The sequence below is a fragment of the Pogonomyrmex barbatus genome, unplaced genomic scaffold (genome assembly GCF_055798465.1).
Source record: "Pogonomyrmex barbatus isolate J1 unplaced genomic scaffold, ASM5579846v1 scaffold7, whole genome shotgun sequence".
Classification (NCBI taxonomy): Eukaryota; Metazoa; Arthropoda; class Insecta; order Hymenoptera; family Formicidae; genus Pogonomyrmex; species Pogonomyrmex barbatus.
Genome location: NW_028297171.1, coordinates 8,083,590 through 8,096,893, shown reverse-complemented (window position 1 = coordinate 8,096,893; position 13,304 = coordinate 8,083,590). Strand labels below are relative to the sequence as shown.

The 13,304-nt window shown below is 33.1% G+C and overlaps 2 protein-coding genes across 4 annotated transcripts; both read left to right on the top strand.

The window, feature by feature from the left end:
• The first annotated feature begins 1,620 nt into the window (after positions 1-1,620).
• Positions 1,621-4,009, top strand: LOC105433403 (protein obstructor-E). Of its 2 annotated transcripts, XM_089083363.1 has the most exons (4): positions 1,621-1,771; positions 1,834-2,145; positions 3,193-3,610; positions 3,879-4,009. In XM_089083363.1, exons 1-4 carry the CDS (start codon positions 1,636-1,638, stop codon positions 3,904-3,906), a joined length of 894 nt encoding a protein of 297 aa, XP_088939489.1. In that variant the 5' UTR covers positions 1,621-1,635; the 3' UTR covers positions 3,907-4,009. The 2 variants fall into 2 exon arrangements, with proteins under 2 accessions (XP_088939489.1, XP_011647014.1); XM_011648712.3 differs by having other exon boundaries at positions 1,741-2,145.
• Positions 4,010-8,101: 4,092 nt separating this feature from the next.
• Cpap3-d (cuticular protein analogous to peritrophins 3-D) lies at positions 8,102-13,063 on the top strand. 2 transcript variants are annotated; one of them, XR_968490.3, is made up of 6 exons: positions 8,102-8,274; positions 9,651-9,869; positions 10,671-10,938; positions 12,125-12,259; positions 12,453-12,524; positions 12,628-13,063. XR_968490.3 is itself a non-coding variant. In XM_011648710.3 (5 exons), the coding sequence occupies exons 1-5, from the start codon at positions 8,220-8,222 to the stop codon at positions 12,466-12,468; spliced, it is 693 nt and encodes a 230-aa protein (XP_011647012.2). In that variant the 5' UTR covers positions 8,102-8,219; the 3' UTR covers positions 12,469-12,793. The 2 variants fall into 2 exon arrangements, 1 of the variants encoding a protein (XP_011647012.2); XM_011648710.3 differs by having other exon boundaries at positions 12,453-12,793.
• Positions 13,064-13,304: the final 241 nt, after the last annotated feature.

Below are 13,304 nucleotides of genomic sequence, written 5' to 3'. Positions count from 1 at the left end.
TATTTAAAAGTTTATTGCTAATAATGTTTGTTTAAACTCTTAAATAAAGATGCATATAAATCTTTTAAAGCCGTAATTGCGTTTTTTTAATATTCTTTAAATAAAACTCAGTTACTGTATTAAAGGAGTGAAAAAAGAAAAAAAACCTATCATGACTATTACATATTTTAATATCTTCTCTATCTAAGAAGAAATTAATAAGATTTAGTTGGTGATTGATTCTCGAAACGGTATTCGAGGAACGTGCAAAGGCCTTGAGAAGTCATTCATATTACGAGATCGGTTGACTATCACTTTCTCTCAAACTGCTCTCCTGTTTCTCGTTCTGCGATTCACTTTCTCTCTCTATCTTATGATGCATCGATTATACGAGCGAAAGATGCACTCGTTCGCTCTACTTTCTCAAATATTTATCGATAATGAAGTATAAAAGACTCTTATACTAGAAAAATAAAAGAAAAACAAGGACACAAAAATAAAAAAAATTCAAATTTTCTCAAAGTACGAATAAAGAAGTCACGAAAAGACCAAAAATGTTAACGATGTAGTCTCGACAACTCTAAACGCTGCTGGTAAAAAGTAGCATAAGAAAATGGTAAATTTATTCATAACGCATTTGATTAAAAAATTCCATTACTTTTTCTTAGCGAAAGATCAATTTATTTCTCTCGCATGGCAGGTAAGTTGAATTATTATGCACGATATTCTTCCATTTAACTTTCCAATTCACAAGTCTCGGTCGCAAATGTCACTTGCTGAACGCATTTTGAAGATTAAATCCATTCGTTAGATAAATTAAATTCTGCAACTTTGTAACATGACAGCATTTAGTTATTAAAAATTATAAGATCTTGGAGTGAATGTAATTAATCAAAGAAAAACATAAGAATTTGCTAATGATGTAAGACTAAAATTAAACAATATTTTAAGTGTTATTCAATTATACGTACATATTTTAATAGTTCTTCAATTAACAAGAGCATATTTCTCTTGTTTAATATGCAAAAATTGTTAAATAATATATGCAATTTGTATGCCAACTTAAATAGAGATCTGTTTGAATATCTACAAGATCGTTACTTTCGTTTTCCCCACAATACGCGATGCAGAAAGATAATTTTCGAGAATTAATTGATGCGTAATTGATCTATTAACTTAAATAAATAAATAAATAAATGAATATGAAATGAAATTGTTTCTTTACGAATTCTTTACGAAAACAATTTCTCTCGTTACGCTTTCGAAAATATCTCGGTTTTCGGAGCTGAAACGGAATCGATTGGTGACTCAAGATAATACCGCAGCCACGTTTGCAACGCGAGTTTCAAGCGCAAAGTGGGGGATGCAAATCGCGAAACGGTAACATAGCAGGAATGACTCGCCGCGCCGTCGACACGCGGAAGTGTTCGGTATCTATATCTCTCCTTGTGCCGATAATAGCACAATGCAATAAAACTTGTGCCCATGCGCCCATTAGAATGCACTCGCGTCGGGAGGGAAAAGGGGCAGCGAGAATGTGATCGGAAAGAGGGAGAGAGAGAGAGAGAGAGAGAGAGAGAGAGAGAGAGAGAGAGAGAGAACGAGAGGACTTTCGGCGAAAGGGGGGCGAAGTGAAATAGGAGGGAGGTTCGGGAAATGTGCAACAGCAAGGACTCGCCAAGGTGGTGGCGAGACTATCGAGTGAAACAGGACCCGTTTCGGGCCCGCAGTCACATTTTATCAGCGTCGCGACGCGTTGCTGCCGACGAAGTCGAAGAGGAGGACGTGGAAGGTAAAGAAGAAGAAAAAGAGAAGAGAAAAGAGAGAAAATCCCCTCGGGACGGTAGCTTCGAGACGGAGATCTGAAAGACTTCGAGAATCTTTTCGGGATCCTCTTCAGGATGTTGGGAGTGGGAAAGCACGTGGTTCTTCGTGGTCTTCTGCCGCTAGTGATACTCGCGACCTTGAGCAAAGCGCAGTTCCGGTGTCCAGAACCTAAGGGTTTCTTCCCCGATCTGGACCAGTGCGATCTTTACTACTCCTGCGTGGACGGCCAGCCCGAGGAGAAACTCTGCAAGGACGGACTCGTCTTCAGGGATGATAACCCCAAAAAAGAGCTCTGCGATATACCGGCAAACGTACCCTGCGGCGATCGCACGCTTTTGCGTAAGTTAAATTTTTCTAATTCCTCTTTATCTTTTTTAATTATTAATTATTACATTTTATTTATATTATTATGATATTATGACATATTATCACAAATTAAAAAAGAATTTTAATCCTTTTTAGATAAAAAATTAAATAAATTTTTTTACAATTTATTTTATAACAATCAAATATTTTTATTAAACAATATAAAAATATTTAATATTTAAAGAAAAAAATACTTAATTTTATTTGTAATGTTACATTTAGTTTTATAGGTCATTTTGGCATAAAGACTTTCGTTCAACATGGGAATTTTTTCAATAATATTTGATCAAAGGAAGTAAACTTTATAGTTATGTATAAAATTTCATTTGTGCTTCTATATGTGTATGTTTCGCAAACTCGATATACCAGAAGAATAGCCGATTGGACAGTCGCAAAAATAGAACTTGATATGAACCGGTTTTTAGACGAATGAAATCAACCTCCTTCTTGGATTTGGTCTTTTCCACGTTTCTTTATAAATAGTTATAGTCATTTAGTCATAATAGAATAAAGAAATGTTAAATAATAAAGTTAAATTTTTGAAGCAAAAATTATTTAAGAAAATTTTTTAAATAAAAATAAGAATAGAATAAATAAATTTAATAAAATAGAATAAATTTAATAAAACTATAATCAAATTTGAATTAAAATATTTTCTTGTTTTTTCTTATATATTTAATATTTATAAATATAGAAAAATTCATATTTATATTAATAAACATTTTTCTGTTATATATTAATTGTTACCATGTATAGGCTGACCAGACATATTTTTCTGAAGAGCCATGTATTCTTTTTGAACCAGAAAAAAGTATAGATACTTTTAATCTTTTTTTCTTACGAAAACGTACTCTCTATACTCTTTCTCTATCCTTGCACGCAATACAATTCGTGCAAATTTGAATGTAATAAGATCACGGATTAACATTAAGCGATCTGATTACCGTAATTGCATCGTGTTACGTAATAATATTTACATAAAATAAAATATTATCATAATAATATATTACATAATGACAGAGGAGCCGCAACCTAGCAAGGGCTGTCCTCGCGCGAACGGCATCTTCAGCCACGAGGACCCGAACGCATGCGACCGTTTCGTCAATTGCATCGACGGAGTGGTACAGGTGGTGCCTTGCCCACCCGGACTGATCTACGAGCCCAAGATGTCGAGCTGCGTCTGGCCGGCAGACGCCACTCGCCTGTGTGAAAACCTGAAACGCGACGTCCTGGATGACGGTTTTGTATGCCCGGATGGCGACGTCGCCGGGCCATCCGGCAGGATTCTGCCGCATCCTACATACCCGCATCCCGAGGATTGCGCTAAATTCTACATCTGCAAGAATGGTGTAGTGCCACAGAAGGGCCAGTGCGAACCCGGTACCGTGTACGACGAGGATACCTTCAAGTGCACTGAACCGGAATACGTGCAAGGATGGTGAGGATCTTTTTCCATTTTTATTTTCTCACGTAAAGGAGGAACGTTCCCTTCTTTCGAATATCTATCTATTTATCATATACAATAAACAGTAATTGTTTGGCTTTTCTAAACTTTCTGATAAATTTATGAGATCGATTTCTTAATTATTCTTACAACTCAAGAATTCCACTTGTTAACTGTTTTTCCTTTCTCTGATTTTATAATTGAATTTGTTTAATACTTCGTAATAGCGGACTGCTTTTTATGATAAAATGCAATGTTTCAGCGAGGACTACTACAAGCGTAAGAATTGAGTTGGAGAACCGAGGGTTAAAGTTAACCGCAGCTACGTGTGTAATACTCATCTTTTTACTCATAGGAACAATAAATGCGTGTAATATGCACGCTTACATAAAAGCCGCCACGTGATCTTTACGAGAGCGATCGTGCTTTCGCCCTCCCCCCGCGATGATTACTACCCCTTTCTCCTTTTACGTAAATGAATTTGCCTTCGGAAAATCCATAACGAAACCGCCGCCGGTCGCGGATCATTAATCCGCCAAAAGAAAACTTCGCTGACCGACGATATCAATTTCTATATAACATACGTTAGATAAACTCTGCGCTCCGAACCGGTCCGATTTTATATAATTATTGATTATGTTAAAATTTTATTGTAGAAGCGTATATGCGCAAATAGTTGCTCGCAATTCCGCGATTAAGTAACAGTAAAACAGATAATTAAATTTATTTATTATATTCTAATGAGAAAATAAATTTCTCTGAACGTTGTTTTAGATAACATCATTTTTAGCCAATGATGTAATAATTACACTGTTACATTTCGATATTATCTCGATTAATTATGTATCTCGGAAGTTTATACAAATTTTTTGCAAATTCGATATTAATTTCGTCATAATCAGAATCTTAATTCTTAATTGAATAACTTTTAATTATCTTTTTAACATAATCTAATTAATAAACTAATATTAATAAACTATTAATAAACTAATAAATCTAATTAAGATTTTAATATAATATTTTTATTATCTTAAAAGTTGATATTTACTTTCTTCTTACTAATTAAGTATATGTAATTGTATGTATTAATAAGAAAACTTAAATTCTTTTAATTCCTAAAGATAAAAATAATATAAATATCACAATGTTTATATTAAAATACCTAATAAAAAATTTTTTCTTAGAATTTGTTAAAATATTTTACAAATAATGATGCAAATTTTATCACATATGATAAATATATAAGATAAAAAAATATAAAATAATAATATAATCAAACATATGTATAAACATTTTAAAACAATTATATTATTTTCCTTAAATCCGAAAAAATATTTTTGAAGAAAATAATATAATTATTCAATTCACACAAAGAGTGCTTAAAAGTTTTTTAAAATTGTAATATTAATGAAATATGTATTATTAGATTAAAAAGATTATCATTAGTATATAAAACACATTTTTCTAATCTGTTTAAGTTTAAAGTTAGGAAAAGAAAAATATTTTAAGTAATATTCCAGAAACTTAAGAAAATTAAATAAAGTATAATAATTGCGTCAAGTTCTTCCATTAATGCAATCAAACATACATTTTGTATTACAAGTATTCATGTCACATAATTTAAATTGTTAATATTTATTATATGTTATGATGAATATAACTTTCTCTGATGTGCGAGATCGCACGTCGAAAATCTCTTCGTTCCACGATGCTCCAGAATACATCGCGAAATCGCATCTTCAAACGCATCCTGGATTTCACTCTAACATCAAGCTGAAGCCAAATGTCAGCGTGAGAATTAATTAAATCGTTCATCATAAGATTATCTTGCAACATCTAACGTTACAAATGTTACACCTTCACATTTATTTTTGTTGAAAAATTTTTGATTTTCAATAGAGAGATCAATTAAACAAATTAAAAAATAATTATTAAAATAATGCAATATTAATGCAATATTTTTCATATGTTATTTACATTTACTTTCACATAACTTTCATTAAACTTGCTAATTTCTAATATTTTATACTTTTGCATACCAGAAGATTATAAGATCAACTACTTGGTAATTCGGCGCGATTTACGGTACACAATGAACAGCGTGCCACGGTTTTCCGAGCTAGCAATTTCTCTTCAATTGCCTGATAGCAACCTTTCTCTTTACGTAATTCTCAAAGTGCTCGATGAAAAATATCACAATTTGCATTTTGTTCGCAGCGCGATAAATCTCAAAATAAATTTCAAGCTATTTTCTTTTATTCCTAACACCTTTTTTGATGAAATAAAATAACGAAAAAACTAAAACTAACATAAATAAAATAATAAATAATTATCTTTTCTAAACAATAAAATATATAGAAATTTTTTTTTTCTCGTCCACTATTTGTCTATTCTGTTTTATTACCGATAGAACAAATTATGAAGTATCATACATGACTTTTTAAACAAATAAATGAAATATATATCGACTCTCGAGGTATTGCATTATTGCGTTTATCGGTGCGAATCCGTTAAGTTATTGACTAATACGCCTCATGTAACTCAGAATATGAAGAACAGTATCTACTGAAGATGATCCGATAGTGGATCGAAATATATGGATTTAAGAGAATCTTAAATATAGAAATAATTTAATGGACTTTTTACTTGCGCTCTTTCCTTTTACTGCGCTTGACTCCTAATGCCCTTGTTCTTCATTGTTTATTGAAATATATATATATGTTATTTTTCTTAAAATATAATGTTTCTTCAACATTGCATTTTAACAATTTGTTCCTAGAAAATCACTAATTAACCGTCATTGTGACGTATTCAATTCGAATGTCTGATCGATCTGTCGACTTGTCCGGCTCGCCTCGACTGCTTTCACTATCCGGCAATCTGGTCCCTCCTCCCTGAGACCAGCGTGATGGGTCTTGCGTAAGGCCCAGTTAAGGGGGGGCCTCAGGGGTCTCACCGGCGTGTGCACACATCGGCGTTCGCACCACGTTGATGTATAGAGACTCTCATCTCCATCTGCGTGCGTGCACATTTTAATTGTTACACACGTTCGTCAATTACAACGCATTTAGCGCTTGTTACATAGTTAGCCACAGCGTGGCCGGTGACGTTACAAGAGGAAGATCACGCCTTGGCATTAATCTGACATTAAACACTCGCTAAATTATGTATTTTAATTTTCATAAAGAACTCTTTCTTTTTTCTTTTATTCACAAAAATCCATATCTTAATTAAAGTACTTATGCATACACAAAAAAAATGAATTATAATTGTTAACTGTGTTAATTAAGAAATTTCTTTGAAAAAAGAGACTTTTTTTATAGTTACAACAATTTCTATTTAAACAGCTATAAATAGCTATTTAATCTAATCATAATTTATCGGGCTTGAAGTAAATGCTTATTAGCATCATATTTTTCTAATCAAGAAGAACTTACTCGTTGATTAGAATAACGATATCTTTTAAATATAGTTGCTATAATCGCATTGTGAGCACGATCTTTGGAGTTTATATTTATGTAAAACGTCGAATGACGCGATTCCATTTGTGCAGCCGTTCACCACATAAATACGACATTAAATGTATGGAAAAATATATGGAAAAATAATGAGGGTATTTGTGCAACATAATTGTATAAAGCGTACGCGTTGGGAACGTTGCATCCTCAGACATTTCAAGAGATGTAGGAAGATCGCTTTGGCATTAAATCGAACGTCATCTATTCACACGCGATGCGTTCTCCCGCAATTTATCGCGATGCCGCGAAAGATTAGGACGATTAGAAGAATGATGAATCGCAAGTCGTTTTCTTTGTGGAATAAATATTCCTCGTTTCTTCATACGAAAAGTTATGTAAGATGTGTTTAGAGAGTGATTAGCCTTTTAAAAATAGATTCTTCAACAGTTTTTCCAATACGATGATTGTTGCAAACGTACCTATTATGATTGCCGTTACGTCACTTAAACTTAATTAGCTTAATGTATTCCAGATATCCAGATTACAACATCCGATTTTTTGTCAATTTGCGTCGTGAATGTAGACAATGATGTAATTCCTTGTTTATATATTTAAGTCTTATTAAATTAATTTGCAAAATAATAAATTGGTTTCACGTTGTTTCATAATCGTAAAAAATACCGTAGCAAAAAATTTCCGATTGTTATCCTGCAATCTTGGCGAAATCGTTCTTTTTCCATTAGCTTCTAATTCGCGACACTTTTGCAGGATTTATTTGCTGATGCATGTTTTCACATGTTTTGTACACATCTCCTAGAAAACTCTTTCTCGACTTTCTCCGGCGGCGATTCGCGATTTATTTGATTTAAATTCGCTCGTCTTTCTCCAAATCAATATCCGGCGACAGATCCTAAACGCGACATCCGGACAATTCATCACGCTCGGCGCCGCTGGTCGGCAGGCCGAGCACGTAAGCAAACCGAGTGGCCGATCAACGGTGGAATCCTGGTGGGGTTCGGCAAAGTCGGCGGTGAAGGGAGACGGGGACCGTCCCGGAGGTGTACCGAGGCCGACACCTAAAGTGCGCGCCAATCGCCAACTTCGCCGTCAGAGACAGTAGTCAAGCCGAAGAGAGTGCCGGAAAGATGAGCTATTCGAGGAGCGTGACCCTGCTGCTGCTCCTGGCAGTCCTGGCACGTGGTAAGTCCACCACCACCGCCACCCGCCAACCACCGTAACCCGCGAAGTGGTTACCTTCACCTCGCCTAAGCGCGACCCTACATCTCGTGCTCGCATCGTGCGTGCATCTCCACCTCGGAGATGCGCTTCTCGTCTTCCTCTGTGTACCGAGGACTGCCCTCCCGCAGGCGTGAAACGTTTTCTTTTCTCCATGGGCTCCTGACAGGTTGCGACATCACCCTCGAGCCCGCTCGAGGCTTTCACCGACGAGATACCATATGGTTAAGATCCGTATGTGTGACATAAGCTGACATTCCAAAGTGATAGATAAAAAAATGTATCGGAATAATCTACAATGTAGCTGACCCGTGAAACAACTTATCGCTAGATATTTTTAGCAAATTTTATTTTTCAAAAAAAAAAATCAGTTTATTTCTAAACAATTCATTTTTTACTTTTTTTAAAATCTTTCAAATATTTTTTTTTTTAATATACTTTTAATAATGTTATTCAGATAATTTTAAGATTTTTTTTAAGTATATTTTTTATGCATACAAGATTTTTTTCAAAAATAATTTTGATGTATTAACTATGATTACCTTTCTTCAATTCTGAATTTTCATTTCTTTAAAAAAAAATGTAGGTTTTATAAATAGTTTTTTTTCTTATTACTGCAAACTTAAATTTATTACGTTATTGTATCGTTTTTATATTTCTATATGTATAAGATAAGTATAGTGTTCGTTACACTCGGCCTCGTTGTGGGAACGTACGTTTGCGAAAAAAATTTAGGTGAACAGACAATCACGAGGCTGTCATGCGAATCGAGTCTTTCCAAGTCAACAGCACACCAATTAATTAAACTCAACCAAAATACCGTTTTTTATTCATATGGATTTTACAATTGTTGATTTCAACAAAACAGTGCATCGCGACATAATGCGAAAGATAATTATCTCTATTTTTAATTTTATTTTCAAAATATATTCATATTTTTTCTCAAATACTCGCAGTATGTTTATACATATACATATACACTTTTATATATATTATTATATATTATTTATGTAATAAGATGGTAATATTTTTCATGCAAGAATATTGTGTATATTAATTAAAATATCTAATATTTTTTTTATAATATAATATCTAATTTACTTTTAATTTAATTGTATGTATATTGTATGTACGTTTGTATGTACATTTTAATGTACTGTTATGTACTATTACACATTAAAATATGTATATTAAATTAAGAGTAAATTATATTACATATTTTAATTTATATACACAATATTCTTATATAAAAAATATTAATATTAATTTATATTATATCAGATTACATTTTGAAGAAAAGAGAATTATTTTTCTTCGACATGTAAATTTTAACCTTATAGCCCATGGTGCCACTCTACTCAATGCTCCGCCATGCCCTGATCCTTATGGGATCCACGCTTACGCTCACCCTGAGGATTGCGGGGCTTTCTTCTTGTGCACGAATGGCACGCTATCCTTCGAATACTGCGAAAACGGACTTCTGTTTGACGGACACGGTGCTGTGCATAATCATTGCAATTATAATTGGGCCGTCGATTGCGGTAATCGCAAGGCCGATTGTAAGTATCATACTGCCTTCACAATATTCTCTCGTTATTTATTAAAAATTTTGTTTCGATTTTTGTCCATTTGAAGAAAAAAAATATTAAACATTTGACAAAAATGTTATTTATTAAAGTATTGCTAAAAAAATTATGCAAAACTTATATAAAAAAAGAGATAAAATATTGCGACTAAATAAAATAGATATTAATATAAATTATATATTATTAGATTATTATTTGTATTATATAATTTTATTTATGTAATTATTTATTCCATTGTTTCTTCGCTAAACTTACATAAAAGTAAAATTTGTCAGTCATGTTAAAGGAACATCGAAAAAGTAAAAGTTGTATGTGCAAGACAATTTCGGTGGCACTTTAGTAGGTCGCGTTAACGCCAATCATTATAATTTCGCCCTCGAGCGAATCTTTTTGAATCGCTTATCTCTCAACTGGCCCAATGTCTCGACTCAATCGCGTGACTTTCCAATTTTCAGTCTTATTTCTCATACCTTATTGCAATCGAAAAAGTCAACGTTAATAAAAAGAAATAACATACCGAAACGGTGTTCCTTCACTACACACAAAGAAAAAAAACTTATCAAGACAATGGTTAATTGAACAAATATTCTCGACCGGAAAAATCTAATCTTATCTATCTTTACGATTTATACTAAAAAAAAAAAAAAAATAAAAAAAATAAAAAAAGATAAGAAATCTCTTTCTCGTCGAATGGCGCATTTAATTTGTTTTAATCTGCATTTTGCAGCTCAGTTAAATACAAAAAGAATTTATGTAAAAATAACTTCTCCTTAGACACGCCGATCAGCAGCCCGGGCTGCGAATATCAGTTCGGCATGTACCCGGACAGCGATAGCTGCAGCACCAGTTACAACAAGTGCATCTACGGTGATCCACATCAGACCCACTGCGACCCTGGCCTGGTCTACAACGCCAAGACCCACACGTGTGTGTGGCCGGACGAGCTCATCCCCTTCTGCAACCCTGAGGCTATAGTGGGATTCAAGTGCCCGCACAAGCTGCCCCCCCACAGTCCCGCCGCCAAGTTCTGGCCCCACCCGAGGTAATACACGTGCCACGCAATTATATACGGGATGCACTTCCGAGAAATCACTCGTAATGAGAATCCACGCGGAAATAAAACGCGGCGACGGGAGTCGATGCACTCTCCTGGGCAGGCGGTATTTTTAAGTATACGCTTTCTTTCCTTCTTCGCTTCTCGGAAGACCGCAAGAATTTAGTTCCTCGATCTTTTTTAAGCGAACCGTTATAATGTCATTTTACTTCTCGATACTGACTGGTAATTTATTTATTATCAATTATTTTAATTTTTCAGTTCACAATAACACTTCTGCAATATAATATATATTTTTTTTCATTTAACATGACAGAAATTAATTTCATCGTATCTTACATGTTTAATTTAAAAATTTCTCAAAATATTATTTGATGTGATGACTGATTATATTCAAAAATTTTTGATATCTCTTGTATTAATCTTTTCCCAACAACTATTATCAAAATTTAATTTTATAAATATCCGATTACATCATCAGATTCTCATGTATAAATATTTGTTGCATATTTTTTTAAATGCTTATCTTATTACACATGGCCGCAAAACGGTAATAAAATTCTTTATCTCAGTCTTTCTTTCCTTTTCGTTATTTACTTCTTTTATTACGAGGAAGATTCGCAGAGAGGAAATATTGTTCACCACCGAAGATCGTGAGAGTAAAGAGAGTTAATGTTATTAAATGTCAGACCGTTTGTGCGTGGCGTTTTAATTTAAGAACCGGTTGTCTTTCAAGAAAGACTGAGAGAAAAAGAAAAAGAGAAAAGAGAAAGAGAGAGACAAATATTGACGCGCGTGTTTTACTCAAATTTTTTGCCACATTAACACAAACACTCTTTCCTTCTGAATTTTATTGAAATTGGTCAGAATATTAAGGAATAATGCTCGAGAAAGAAAAAGAAAACCACGACTACGTGCAATTTATTATATTATAATATTTTTTCTCATTGTATTCATTTTAATATTGCAATTCATAAAGCTTTTTCCAATCACACAGTCACAGATGTTTCATTATAAATTTTTAAAGTGTAGCGAAGCGAACCATTTTTGTTAAAGCATACATTATATTTAAATTTTTATGTTTAAATTATTTTAAAGTTTTTATGTTTTAAAGATTTCAGTTTTTAAGGGCGTGAATCAGAAATTTAGACTCGCAAATATGTATGATTTTTAGATTCCCTGTGCCGAGTGACTGCGGCAGGTTGATCACCTGTGTGGATGGACACCCGCGACTTCTCACCTGCGGAGATGGAAAATTGTTCGATTCTGTGAGCCTGACTTGTCTGGACCCGGATGAAGTTCCTCACTGGTATGTACACTTTATATTTTAAATGCTACAGATCAAGGTCTTACTTGACTTAGGCAAACACGAATCTGATTTAAATATTTTGTCAATAAAAAATACAAAATTTTACATATTTATTAAAATCAAGATTTATGTTGAATAAAGAACATAAGTGAAGATATTTCAATATTCTAATTACTATTTATGTATCTTTTAGCTCAAATGGCATTTAAACATGGAGGCACATTCTTGACAATCAACAAACATCAGACAACGAATTATACAATCGGTAATAAATTAAAATTTGATAAAACGATATGAGAATGTTAATTAGAGAGTTTTAAATAAAACTAAAAAATTATGTGTACAGTAAAAAAATTAAATTATCACAGGACAAAATTGATTCTGGAAATTGATTAAGAGAACTAAGGAGAAAAGTCAATTATAAAAGTCAAGGTAACTATAAAGATAAATTATAAAAATATTATTAAGAAGACATACACTTTTATACAAAAAAAAAACTAGAAGAAATTAATTAAAACTAAAGGCAAAATAAAAGATTTATATTCCTGTTAGATTCTATTTTGATTCGGCGTTGCCAATAGGTGGAGAATATATCAAACGTAAATTATTATTAATAATAGACGTTTAAAGGGGACTTAATTGCATGTATCATGCGTGAAGAGCAAATGTACAATATGTAATACATATAGTGTATTTATATAATACGATATGTAATACATATAATGTATTTATGATAAATATAGTAACAATGTACAGCCAGGCAACATTGAATAAAATCTGAACATGCGTATAAAAAATATACAACGTACAGTTTATTTCAATCGATCTACATATACGTGGTACGAGTCTTACGATTACAAGAGCGCGGGGGTGAAGAAGGGAGGGACGCAGGGGGAGAAAAAGAGAGTGAGGGGACAGGGAAAATATTTACATCTCGACCGATGTGATAGAGGTGAATGGTGAGCAATCCAGGGATCGAAAAACGAGATATTCATTATAATTAACATCATTATTAATAATAATAATAATAATAATACGAATCCCC